This window comes from Patagioenas fasciata, chromosome 5 (assembly GCF_037038585.1).
Source record: "Patagioenas fasciata isolate bPatFas1 chromosome 5, bPatFas1.hap1, whole genome shotgun sequence".
NCBI lineage: Eukaryota > Metazoa > Chordata > Aves > Columbiformes > Columbidae > Patagioenas > Patagioenas fasciata.
The window spans coordinates 9376299-9390594 of record NC_092524.1 but is presented as its reverse complement, the minus strand read 5'-3'; the positions used below and the strand labels follow the sequence as shown (position 1 = coordinate 9390594).

General features: G+C 35.6%; 1 protein-coding gene across 11 annotated transcripts in view; it reads right to left on the bottom strand.

Moving 5' to 3' along the window:
• Positions 1–14296, bottom strand: part of PPFIBP2 (PPFIA binding protein 2) — a 105849-nt gene that overhangs the window by 70281 nt on the left and 21272 nt on the right. For all 11 annotated transcript variants that reach the window (XM_071808859.1, XM_071808858.1, XM_071808860.1 and 8 more), the window contains one exon: positions 2374–2588. In XM_071808859.1, the coding sequence (XP_071664960.1) occupies positions 2374–2588 (215 nt within the window). The remainder of the gene's footprint in view (positions 1–2373; positions 2589–14296) is intronic.

Sequence of the window (14296 nt, the reverse complement as noted above, 5' to 3'; positions counted from 1 at the left end):
AATGCTGAAATTACTACCTGCTTTGTGATATGTCCTGTGGTGACTTGCAATACTAAAATATTTAACAAGAAGCATTGAAACTATAAACAAAATTGGTTTATATGAACTCTCCATGATAATCCTCAGGCCTTTTTGTTCTGTTTTTAAGGCCAAAGAATTTACAATTGTAGAGCATGTAAAACACTCCAGACATTCACTTCGAGGCAAAAATTTCAATACAGTTCTTAGGTAGTTAAAAGTCTATAATTAATGATGCCTTATTGCATTTTAGCTTTGTCAAAAGATTTGTGCAGTTCCAACAACTATTAAATCTTCATTCTATGACATGTAGTAATAATCTTTCTAAATCAGTGCTAACCTTGTCAAATCCATTTCATCAATCTGAAAACAGTGGCAGCACAATTACTGTGCCCAGTTATACTGTAAACTCAAGAACCTGATACATTCGCAGACCCCTGACCACAGAAATGCAAAAAGAAGCCTTTAGTTCCACAAATGGTGTTCCTTTTCCTTAGAGGATTCTAGATGATAAGCAAAAACATCCAACTCCACCAAATCACTGAAACATCAAATGCCTACCAGTGGTTCCATTAAAAAAAAAAAGGAATGAAGCAGATGTTTTCAAAAGAGGGAATAATCGGGGTAGTATCAGGTATGAAACACGATGTCTAAAATTTTCACAATCTAGGCATATGTAAATTTTCCCACATCTTTGGTATTCACATCTATAGCAGACAGACCAAATAACAGTTACAATTGTTTAAAAAAAAACCCCAACCCTCACCAAAAAACAAATCAAACCATACAAACAAAACCAAAAAACAACACCAAACCCCAAACAAAAACAAAACACCCCCGCCCCATAAAACAGAAACAAAACAAAAAACCCCACAAAACACAACTTGGTGATATTTGATGTCTGATAAATTCCAGCGTTTGATATTATGGAACTGAAGGAAGATAAAACTCTAGTGAGAGCAGCTATGACATCTGTCATCGTCACAGAAGTTCCTGACTGAGTAGTAAAAAGCCAGTGTGCCTCAAAGCTGACCAAACGGATAAACTCCACAGGCTGGTTTATTTAAACACTAGGTGTAGTTCAGCACACTAAGTGGCAATTACCAAAGCTGCAAAGCTACTTGAATTATAAGGCCAAGGGGCACTTTTCTGCAGAAGTTATTTTTCCCATTCTAGTACAATTGAGCTCTAGTTTCTAGATGATACTCCAATACAAACAAACAACACAAAGAAGGTTCAGTCACCTTCTGTCCTCAAACCTGCAATCCCAACTACTGCTGTGTGCTCATACTCTGCCTCAGAGACCTTTCAGGGCTTCCAGATTCAAAATATAACACTATAAGTCTGATTTAACATTGCCTCCAACTTTTGCTTTCAAAGCTGATACCAAATTCTCATTCCTTTCTCTCATACAGTCCCAAACAGGACTTCCCAACCATAGACCAGCGCTCTGTGGAGAATGACAACAAACCAACAGTTGACAAATAAAAGCAAAAGCAGAAGCTATAGACACAACTATGTAGAAGTAACATGCATTGACAAAGCCAGAAGAAAATCCATTTGTCTAGAAAACTTATGTGAAGTTGAGAAAGCAATAAGTAGCTCTTTAGGAAACCACCATTCACTTGCAAAGGCAGATTTGTTGCAGAGGAGTGTTCTGGCAGGACCTGCTCTTTCTCCTCCTTGGCATCCAATGGGTCTTTTCTTTGTAAGGTCTGTCTGTCCAAAGATCTGCTTTTCACCTGGTGAGCCTCCATCTCTTCCAATACAGTCAAATGTTTATTCCTCATCTGTCCCAAAATGAATGTCTCACACACAGAAGTTAGAGCTTTACTGCTACCACTGCCTGGTGTACAAGGTACTCTAGAGATTCATAATACTGATAGTTATGGTAAAGGAAACGTAGCAAGGAAAAGCACAGAATTATCCATGTTTTTCCTACTTGTCCCTTCAACAGACAATGCCACTATATTTCAGATAGGTAGTTTTAAAATGAAAAGTTTTATAAGTAGTTATTAAACTGTCTGTTATCTTCAGCAAAGGTCCAACAAACAAAAAACAAACAAACAAAAACCCTATAGAAAATGTAACTTTTTTGGTAGTTCATTTTTATTGTATTTTCTCTCACCAAAGAAACATAAGGTCTGTTACCAACTTCTTACACTCTTTTATCTGCATTGTTTAAGTAATCAGCACATGAAGTGGTAATATCTTTAGCTTTCTATGATTGCTTGCCATCCCCTGCAGTTCCCTAAGGATGCAGATTTCAGTTATTACAAAAATAACAGAAGTATCAAAATACTTGAATCAATGGTGTTTGCAAACAAAATGGAAAAGTTTTAAATTACTACTCACCAGATTATCTTCAAGCCACTCCCGTATACACACTGCTGTGGCCCCTGGAATTTGATTCCGCAGGGCTTCTTTCTCTTGAGGATCCTCTAGCATTTCCAATGCCATCTTTAGATCTTCCAGGAGATGCAAAATTTGAAATGTGCCCAGGTATACTGATGGAGCAGGCGACACAATATCATAACCACCATTAGCATACTCTGTCGCTGACTTTGTACCTAAAACAAGCAAAACCAGGAGAGACAATAATATTAAATAATTGTTTTGTAAGTGGCAAATATATAGGCTCTACACACTACAACTTTCAGGCTTCATATGCTGACAAATGTCTGTATTTCAGGCTTGGAGTTAGTCTCGAAATAAATAACAAACACTGGAAAGCTATGTACAAGCATATTAAAAATATTTTTGAGGTAGGAAACATTTGCAATGTCCATTAAATTACAAATACAAAACCCTTTCCACAAATCACCTGTAATTTTCCGTGGTTACCATGAGATGTCACTAACTTCTCAGCTACATAGTTAGAAGTCCCCACACAGAGTAGTGTTAAGTGATATAAGAAAGATTGATGCAGTCCTTTGACAAGAAACTTAGATGAAAATACGTTGTGTTACCAGAACTAGAAAAATATGTGACCTTGTGTAGGTTTAAACCCCTCCCAAAGAGAACAAAATCCAAAAAGTTAGCAATAAAAGAGGTTCATGAAAGTTTGCTAGCTCTCTAAATTACAAATAGCTCTCTAAATTACACCACCTCCCTCCTGCCACCACTCCAGCACCAATATTATTTTCTCGAGAACAATAAGCACAGCAAACATCTCACTTAATGGAAGAATGATAAATAACATCAATTCTAATATCACCAAATCTTTTTGTCTTAGTAATCTGTGTTTCAATGAACTTCACACTATAATGAGCTAGCTTTTCTCGGTCCTGAATTTCAGATCTTGATTCTATTTAATATCTCTTTCTTTCTTTAGGAACTGGTCAGGTGGAAAACTTCTATTTGCTGTACTTTTCACAGTTTTTATTCATAATTCATTGCCTCATGTACATAATAGACTATACTTATGTCTTCATTCTTGTTCCTCTGGCATAAACAATCAAATTTTTCCTCTTTATTTGACTTCATGGGAGATTTTTTTTCTTAGGATTTTGATCATTCTTATTGTACTTGTCTCATCCTTTTATTTTGTAACATATTTTACAGGAGTATGTTGGATCCACACAGCATATAGTATTCTTTAGAAGACTGTATCATTGATCTACACAAGGGGATTATAATAATCTCCACACTATTCTCAATTTTACTCCTGTGTTTAACATTATTCACATTTTATTTATGAAAGGAACAGAAATCTTCACCTTTTAAAATCATTTGCTAAGTTTTTTCCTGAGCAGATGTATCTAATTTGAAGCCCAAACATATAAGTAATTCAAATTTTCCTCTTGAATGATCACTACTTCGAATTAATCAATGTTAGTTTGCCTGCTATAGTTATTTATCTACCACAGTTTGGACATTACAAATTATGTTTGAACCCAATGGTTCATTTTATGTATAGTCTGATACACAACAAATACCTGAGTATCACTCCTGAATACACTGACACTCTAGGTCTCCGTACACTGGAACGACTTCAGCACCTAGATGAACTTTTAACCAAAATGCTAACTAATTATGTTTCCCATCTCAATCAGATTTTGATCGGAGACCATATTCTGTCTCTCATTTTGTGAACCCTTTCTGCAAAATTTTTGAGAAAATCCTAAGTAATATTAACCAGGTGTTCATGAACTACTGTCTTAATGACTCAAAGAATTCTATCACATCATTTATCTTTGCAAAAAATTGTGTGATTTGAATTCTACTCTGTGATTTTTTTTTTTTTTTGTTTGGTTGTTTTAAACATTGAAAAACCATCTCTAGAAATTGCCAATGTTTTGCAAGGCTCAGTAGTAGGGATTTTATTTTTTATTTTATTGTTTTTAAAGCAACACACTTTGTTTTCACTACTGGCGTGTTTCATATAGTCTTAACTTCTTTTCAAACTCAGAATATTCCCTGCCTGGTCCTGTTGACTTCTGCTGCTTATGAGTTTATTTTAATACCTCAAGTGTGAGATCTCATCTTAATTTCTGGTTGAGACCATGTCCGAGATAAAGTTTCTTCAATATCCGGTGCTACAAAGAAGGACTGCTACACAAGACAACTTCGCCTCATAAATCACCTTGTCTTCCTGACTTTTTTCCTTTTGAGAGGAGGATCAACTAACTGGTTTGCTGCATTTAAGTATTCTAAGCACTGAAAAGATGTTTTCCTATGTATTTCTATACTCCCAGCTACTTATGCCAGCTTTGTTGTTTCTGTTTATTTCCTTCCTAATGCAGATTAATGTTAAACTCTAGTAACTAAAAATAGCACGTTTCCAGATTATGTAAGAGTCATTTGGATCATATAACCTCTTAAATCTTTTCATTCACTCAGAGTGGCTCACTGCTTTCCAGAGGAGATACGCACAGGAACCAAAATCTGGCGTTGCCTTCTCAAGTAGCATTGCTGCCACGTTTAAGGATGTGGCTTCCTTGGGTATTGTGACATTACGACTTTTAAACTAGTTTTCTCACTCTTTTTTTTTTTTTGATCCATACTATTTTTTTTCTGTTTGCTTAGCAAATACTTTTCACATCAGAAAAGCAGACATGACCCAGAGTTACTACATGATCAGCTTTGCTAGCTACCCTTCCAATGAACTGACTGTTTAAAAAAGACAGGAATGGGGGAAACTTAGTGGAGCGTTCTGCTATAGCATTCTTCATGTTATTTATAAGAATAATTTTTATATACAGACAAAAGAAAGAAAGAAACAAAATTCCACACAATCCAAACAAACCACACAAACTTTCAGGCCCACAACCAATACTTCAGGTATGAAGTAGAAGTCATAATCTTTAATATTTTCTTCCTTTCCTCAAGTTTTCCTCCATTCAAGTTTTCATGAAATAAGAAATAAAAAGAAGTCAAAAGAAGGGAATACTTTGCTAACAAAAAGAGATACAATCGAAGAAAATAACGAAAGACATCCTTATGGCAAACTCCTGTTCCCTGAACTGCCTAAAAACACACAAAAGCTGGTTTATCTCATAATTTACCCCATACTTATGACTGGGAATTCATTTTGAGCATAAATAGTAGAGGATTTTAAACTGCAAAAGTCAGTAAAGATACTTCAAAATTTTCGTAGCTAATAATAGTAAACAGACAGCGCAGTGTTTGCTTACATGAATAAAGATGCAATGACCTTACAAGTGAACTGTCTGTAAATTCTTATATGCACTAGTTCCACTAAACCTTGAAAGGAAAAACATCTCTCTGATTAATACCAACTGAAGTTAAATGAAGGAAGTAGAGATTGAAAGGCTTGATTTAATTGATAATTTTAAATCTTTAACTGAGGTTATTATCCATGAAAGAAATTATTAAATATATGTACATATATATCTCGGTACTGATGAGAGAAGAATGTACCCATGTCTGATACCATCAGAAAGAAAACCAACCAAAAACTCAAACGGTATCTATACGCTCGTCATGCCAAGAACAGAAGGCATAATTCTGACAAGTGCTAAAGGTTCTAGCTTTCAGCAATCAAAATTCCACTAGTTTCAAGTCACTGGGATCCAAAATATTAAGCAAGGACTTATAAGTGCTTTACTTTGCTGGGTTGGTGCCAGAGTACTCAACAAGAGTCACAAAGCCCTCCCCTTGAGTAACTTTCCTTGTCTGGAACAGGAGCTGCCCACAGATCTCAGTGCATCACTGAGGCAACGTGAGCCCTCACACCTCCCCATCACACACCCGCATACACTTATTTGTGAAATTATTTTTAAACTGGTTTGCCTTGGGTTGTCACTGTAGTCTCTTTTATTCCCCTGGCTGAAAATGAGAATGAAGAATTCCTTTTTATACTAGGTAAAGATAGGATATAAAAGCAGAAATGCAGAGTTCAACTCAGCATTTTAATTCAGAAAGCTTCCTGTTTCACTGCTTAAACTCAAATAAATCAAAGGCTTGCTTCTCTTATTTGTTTTCCATGCAGTTTCATATTAAGTAGAATATATATTGCTCACCAGAAGAACAAGAACACACCCTGGAAAACAGAAGTAAAAGTGCGTAGGAGTAAATAATTATATTTCTTTGCATTAGTTGAAACCTTTACATCATCATGCTCCAAAGCGCATTAAGTTTAGCACCAGACAGCAAGAATTTGGATCTTCTTGAAGACTGATGCAAAAAGAGCCATGCCACAGTGCAAACAGAGCACTACAGGTTCCCAGTATACTCTACCATCAACAGTGATTAATTTGTGTGTAGTTTTATTATAGATAGCTGAAGTGGAGAAGAATGTGGTTCAAGCAGTAGAATTTTATAGATACTCAGGAAAAATGAGCACAGTTTTGAACCCTTGCAAAAAGACTCACTGTATAGCCTTGAGCAAGTCACAGTCTTCCTGTACCTCATTTTTTTCCAGGGGTCAACAGCACATGGGGGGAACCTTTTGTCATTATGTTTATATAATACTCAACACCATGGTTTCCTAGTGTAAAACTGGAATACAATTAATCATCATAAATGTCCACCAAAGAAAGAAAGAAAGAAAGAAAGACAGAAAGAAGAGTAAGTATTGGAACTAAGACATTCCGATCAGCTCAATCAGCTCTGGCTTCCACATACAGACAGCAAATGAAGGAGGTTAAATGTTGCTGCACAGTGTATGTATGGTAGAAAGAATAATAAAAGTAATAAAGAAAGGGGAAAAAAAAAAAGTTCAAGTTACACATTTCCTACACCCTGACCACACAAGCACCTTTTGAGTTCAAAGTTCTTTGCAATTAGCTGAATGGCTTCAAAGAAATGTTCCTTTTAAGCAAACACATAATCTGTTCAAAAAACAGCACTACCAGTAGCTCGCAAAAGTTACTAAGCAGAAGTAAAGAAAGAAGCAGAAACCCTTGCCAGTCTGAAAATCCACTCTCCTCAGCTTACATCGTATGCGTTCATCCATTGCCCACCTTTCATCACTCTTAGCAATAAATACCGTTTCTGATCTCTCTCACTATTTCTTGCTCCTTAACTTCTGATCCCCTGCATTCATTCTTACTGTCTCAGTCTTTTCACTCTAAAACTGGCTAAGTTTTAGAAAAAAAAAAATGCCTGGTAATACACAACTTAAAAAGAGCTTTTCCTAAAACTGCTGACTCCTTTCATCTAGGCAACAGCAAAAAAACAACAAAAGCCCCATAACAACCCCCAAAAGCTACTTCTACACTAGAGTAAGGATGGCTTTAAATAAAGTTGAATTGCTCAAGCATAACAGTTTTGATATCTGACCAACAGTGGTTAGAATAAAATTTTAAACATACATTTTCTCTGACCTTTCAGACAGTCATTATACTGCTATAAAACTTTCTTGTTTTTTTGTTTTTATTTTTACCTGAGTTTTTACTCAATGAGCATATAGGTTGTCCAAGTTCTTCCTCTCTCCTTGTAGACTACAATGTGTAATTTTCTTTGAAGCACAAGTCTCTCTTTCTCGTGAAGATAGCCTTGAAAACGTGAATTTATGTAAACTAGTAGTAAGGTCTGGATGGGACATAATTCAGCCTCCTTGTCCCTTTGCCTTCTGTCAAAGGAGTGAAGAGGTAGCTCGCACAACCCTTCGTTTTAATACTGTAATGCAAAACACATCACAACTGGTGTGTTTTGAATCATAGCTCATACTAGCTTCTTCTCAAATCTTGGCTTTTAGATCTTTAACTACAGGGAACAGTAACTGTTGAGCTGGATTAGCAGGAAGCCCTAGGAAAAAATTTCCAAGACTAGAAAAATTAATGACCACATTCAGGTGCAAGTTTCATGCAGCCTGGATGATTTTCAACTGAACTTCATTTACAACCACATGTGGAAGCTTTGAGACAGTTTTCAAGGCCTGTCTATAATTTCTTATGCAAATTATGTAATTACTCAACCTTTTTTCTTTTACATGCTTATAGACTGTGAGCTGTGATGTGCAGCACATTAGGTACTGTATATACAACTGCAACATGAAGATCTCTCTTATCCAGAAACACAAGCTAAGCAGCCTTACAGCTGGTAAAAAAAGGAAAATGGATTACGCAGCTATGATGTGGAGATTCGAGGCAGATTCTCAGTCACACAGGAAAAACAGGATCAACACATTTTATTCAAGACAAACAACAACAAATACTTGCACCAATTTTGTCCTCCTTTTTTTTTTTTTTTTAATGTATTTATGCACACACAAAAAAGCGTATTTAGGGCTAGAGAAACAAGTAGTTGTCCTGGTTTTGTTAAAAAACAAGTTTCTCTTTTAGTGAATTTGCCTGTCAGCTAAAGCCTTCATATTAGCTGCATTTTCCTGGAGAACCAGATACATGTGTTGGTAAACATAGCAATGGAATGTGAAGTTATTGATAAGCATGGATGGAGATCTCACGAGAGCGGCAACGAGAAACAGACCTACTTGGATCAGTACACCACTGTTTGACTTGGACCTTCAAAGGACAACTTTGTCTTATCCAAAACAATATTAAGCAACTATTTTTGTAAAAGATCATTAAGTGTTTATAGAAAACAAATTCTCGATGCTTTCAGCTTCATAAGATTCTGTAGTACTGCCCTGCTTACAGAGGGACTCCGTCAATACTACTAACAGAATTTAGGCAGTCTTCACTCTATCTTGTGCTCAGACTGCCACTATCTGTGAGAAAACATGCTTGGGATAGTGAGAGTATGGGAAGCATGTTTTGGGACAGTAGCCCAAATAGCTATAATGACCTCTTGCAAGGTTAAGCACTCAAAATTGAGGAAATTCCAAACTTCAGGTTGCTCTGGTAACCCTGGGTAAGGAATGAGTAGAAAATGCTTGCACACGTGCAATCAACACGCAAGTTGCCATGATTTCCAGACGCTTTTAAAACACAGGTCAAACCTGCACCTGAACAGTTACGCAAAGTCTTAACCTGAAGGCTACGGTCTGTGTAAAGCCCCTGCAAAATACAGTATCAAACGGCTGTAAAGGTTATTCAAGTGCGCACACCGTTTGTGAGGCCGTGTCTTAGATGCCGTTAACAAATGTAAAATAAAGGCCACAGAGAGCTGACATGAACAATTATGGATTAAATAAATAGAAAGACAGTGAACTGCTATATTTTCAAAGTTTTAAAAGATTTTAAACTGTTATAAATCTGTTATTGCTGACAACATCTAAGGAATTAGCTAATTAGCATTTCCAAAGTTAAGTATCTGAAACTAAATGTCAGCACCTAACAAGCTATGAGAAATGTTATAAAATAAAGATAAATATTGAACTACAAATTATAAACCTTCAATATTTGAGGTTTTATATTTTCCCCTTTAATTTCCAGGATAGTTAAAGGTTACCACTTTTGTACTTTTTTCCCCTCACAATATTCCTGATATATAATTTTCTGTAACTATTACAACAAGAAGTTACATATTTCTCTACAAAAGACCTGATTTAAAGTAATTTATTGTTTAATTTCCTTTTTCATATCTCTATTGCTATGAGATATATGCATAGATATGCTCTAGATAACTATTTCAAAAAGTCACTATAGTATTTTGTATAGTAGAACTTCACAAATGCTCACCTTAATGCACAGCAGCTACAAGACAGACAAGATAGATATATTTCTTTTGTTCAGAAAAAAAGTGCTTAAATTATTGATTGAAAAAAGGGAAAACAAAATCAAAATACACTAATCAGAACTGAAGCACAGCTCATTAACACAATTACAATTTATTTAGAATATACACAAAAACCACTGCAGCTGTTGCTGTTCAGCTATTCTGATCTATACTGAAAGCAGTTGCTTATTATTTAAAGCATTCTGTTTCTCTCATCTTTATTTTAACTGTGTCAATTCAGTCCTCTAAAAGGAAATTCTACAAAGATCTCTGTATTAAAATTATAAAAAGTTATACACTTTTGCTATAGAAACTTTTGAATTTGAAAATACTGTGAACCTTGAATATGACAGAAATTATAAAAATATAAAGCCATTGGGAAGTACACAAATTGAAAAGAAAATACAGAAGCTATTCTGTAAAATTCTACACAATCGCAAGAGGCTCATACTGCTCATCAGCTGCATGTCACCCAGCGTGAATTTCAAATAAGACCCACTCAACCCCCCAACACACACCACAAAAAACAGGATTAAGTGCTCTCTGTCTGGTCTGGACAATTTCAACTCCTTATGAAGCAGGACAGAGTTATCCATCTTCTCCACTTAAAGTACTATGAGACCAGTTCTTACATTCTGAATGAATCCTGTGGTGATGTATATGACTGTTCATGAGTAAAGGATGAGGCCACTAGGAAATATTTTGATTTCCTATTATTTATGTAGGAACTCAGGGAAAACCTTATTCCACAAAACCTAAAAATCATCCAAAGGGGTTCAAATGAGAGTATTAGTATTTTTGTCCACTCCTACATTTGTAATCCAAGTTCTAACCACTTAACTAGAGGTGACTTAGTAATCTAACACATTCAAGAACATAAGCTCTGGAGCTTGAACTCCATTGTTTTCGTGGTAAAATTATGAAGAAAAAAATAAAATAAAATAAAAACAAATCAAAACAAAAACAAACAAAACCCACAAACAGGTCCTCTTTCAAATTCTGGCAAATAGATCCCATGAGGAAAATATATTAAACTTGAATTAAAATCTTGTTATTCTCTTACGTATAATTTCCTGTTAAGGCCACTTTTTCAGCAAGGGTGTGGGAAGTGGTTGGGTTTGTAGCACACAGCCAAAGCCATGAACTGGACACAAGCATTTTGCCACGTCAAGAGAAGGGAATTTAAATATTCATAGTTCTTTGACAGCTTCTTGAAAAACTTTAATTATTTATAGTTTTTAATCTTTTAGTACTTATATGGAAATATCAGTACACGCCCATGTGACAACACATTTAACTTTCTCATTATTTTTCAGTAGGCAACAATTGCAGGAGCTCTGGTTAAAAGGAAGCTCAATAATTACACTGATTACTTGGTGAATTTGAAGAGACTCTGGAGCTGCAGCAGACTGTAATATTGTGACAGGAGTTTTTAGATCTTACCATCATGGTAATTATTCACAAAAGGAAATATGGGATTTCCAGATTGCCAACAGAGAAAAGCAGTTTGATATAAAATACAAGTAAAATAAAAATTATTTTAATTCATTAGGATATATTGCAAAGAAAAATAATCAAAATCTAGAGTCCTATAAAGAAACACATTTTAAAAAGTGGGTACAAGCTGAATAAAAGGGAAAGTAATGACTTGGTCCAGCCTCAGAGGGAAACAATGCCAAGTGACACACCTCAAATAAAGAATACGTAGACAGGTCTGACATACGGGCGCTTTCTTTAGAGAAAGCCTCTGTTTGGAGTGCAAGTCATTCTAGCTAATGGATAAGTCATGTTCACTGACAATCACATTAGCTCTTTTTGCTATTTTAGTCAAATAAGACTAATCATTTAGCATGCCTAATTTATGTAGCTATGAGGGTGGGTTATCAGTACAGATGTACTGAAGCATAAAAGACTTGGGAACACGGACCTATCTGTCAAATTTGATCAAGCCAAATGAAATTCAATTTGTTCATCTTGCTTCACAATCCTACTCTCATGCACTCTAACAGTAATATATTTTGTATTGCACTGAGATGCACGGTCTACAGTGAAACTTTCTATTTGGATTAATGAGAATCATGTACGAACTATAATCATTTGGAGTAAGGGGTATGACTTAAAATTAGAAGACAAAGTAGGACTACAAATCTGTAAATATTTGTAATATGTATTTGCATGCCAGTTCTTGCCTTAAAGGACAAGACCACAATCTCATATTTCAATAACAACTACAGCTAATAAAAAAAATGAGGACTGTTTTCTCATTAAACAGAGAATGCTGGTTTTGCATGTGTATATATACACATCTACTCAAGCTTCAAAAATTAACCAATGCAAATCACACATCTCCAGACTTCTCACTTTTCTAAAATAGTGATTAATGCTCATTTTGTGCCTAGAGCAAAGGTTTCTGAGGGCAAGAGAAGAGCATAACTCTCCTAGTATCCACTCAGGCCTCATGCTAGAGGAAACATTTTTCATCAGCTACATACGTTTCCAAAACGCACAAAGTTTAGCTTTAGCCCTTGAGTTCAGTGCTGCCTAGAGATCTACAGAATCTGGACACAGTGAACTGAAATAGCACAAGCTCTGAACAGTTGATTTTGTGCTGTTCCCAGCGATGTTTGCACAGATGATCTGTCCCATATTTGAAGAATCTGGTATATCCAAATCTGCAGTTAGAAGACTCTCGGTCCCGGTTTGTTTCGTGACAAGCCTCCTTCGAAGGAGTTTCCTACCGTATTTGGTTTTCTCACCACACAGGAAAAGAGAACATTGCTGGTTTCCAGTCCCTGCCCAAATTGCATACAGAAGCTTAGTGGATTGAATTAAGAGAGAATCAAACTTGAATAATTACTGTGTTCCTCAATTTGAGATGAATTGGGATAATAAACATATCCAAGCATAGGCTCCAGCAGATAGATTTGGTCCTTCAATCATAACAGAATGTTCAAGAAACAGTTCTGGAACACATGGAACATTAGCTAGAGGAAAATGACAGCAACAGACTTCAGTCAACCTGTCTTAAAATGTGTTATCTGTTCCTAATAATGGAAAATAATAAATAAATAAACAAGGTAAACAACCTTCCCACTCAATCGAGCTTTTACTTTATAACTATAACTAAGTAAAGGAATAAAGCAATTTGATTTTTTATTGCTACAGGTAAATATAACTCTGAAATCATATGGGAAGTATTCAATTAACATTGATGAGACTTGACAGATGTACTGTCTGGGAAACATCTTGGTTCTTTTCCCCACTATGTACCTCTATATAAGACTGTTTTCCGTATTATACTGAATATCAGTGGACATTAAGTAATGTGAAGTCATAAGGTGAAGTTTCTTGAAGAGGTTGCGAATTTGTTCATGGCGTTTCCACGCACTGTGGAAACAAACTCTATAGACCATTAGCATGCCTGAATCTTTTTGTTTTAGAGCTTGGGCACCAACATCACCACAAAACACTTGTGAATGGGATGTGCAATCTGCTGATTCACACAGAATACTTCTTACATCATTTGCTTTGCTTCCCTTTATCACTGTCTTCACCATCATGGCAACTAAGCGAGGAAAGTAAAAGCGATGCTGTTTGGAAGCGTGGAAAAAATTTATTCTCTTGCTTATTGATCAAGTTTAAACCCCAAAATGTTATGGGCACAATCAATCTAAAAAAGAAATGGGGGAAAAGAATATTAAAAACAACAAAAGATCAAACCTGCCTTCTGAACTTAATTATTTTTCTGCAAAACTAGAAGAAATAAGTTATTTTCTTAGGCAGTCATATATTGCCATTTAATCGGTTATGGAATATATTACAAGGCTATCTTTCCATACTGTGAAAAAAAATACCCAAGAGTAAACACCTATTGTCTTACCCTGAACTAGCCTCACAACCAGCATTTTTCAGAGCTTCCATTCATGGAAGTGCTACTGAGTAGCAATGTTATCCTTTTAGTGGAAAAAACATACAGACTCTAAGTCTGCAAAACTTTTTTGAAGGGAATATGAAATGGCATCTTCAAATAAAACTGATTTGTTTTTTTCTAAAAGAAACATAACACTGCTCAGATAAGTAAAGTGATAGACCCGTTTGTTAAATACATGGTCTTTTATTGTTTGTAAGAGGAAATACTGGACAATTTGAGATATGTTGGAAGCACGATCTATTAACGGAAAAGATGGAAGCA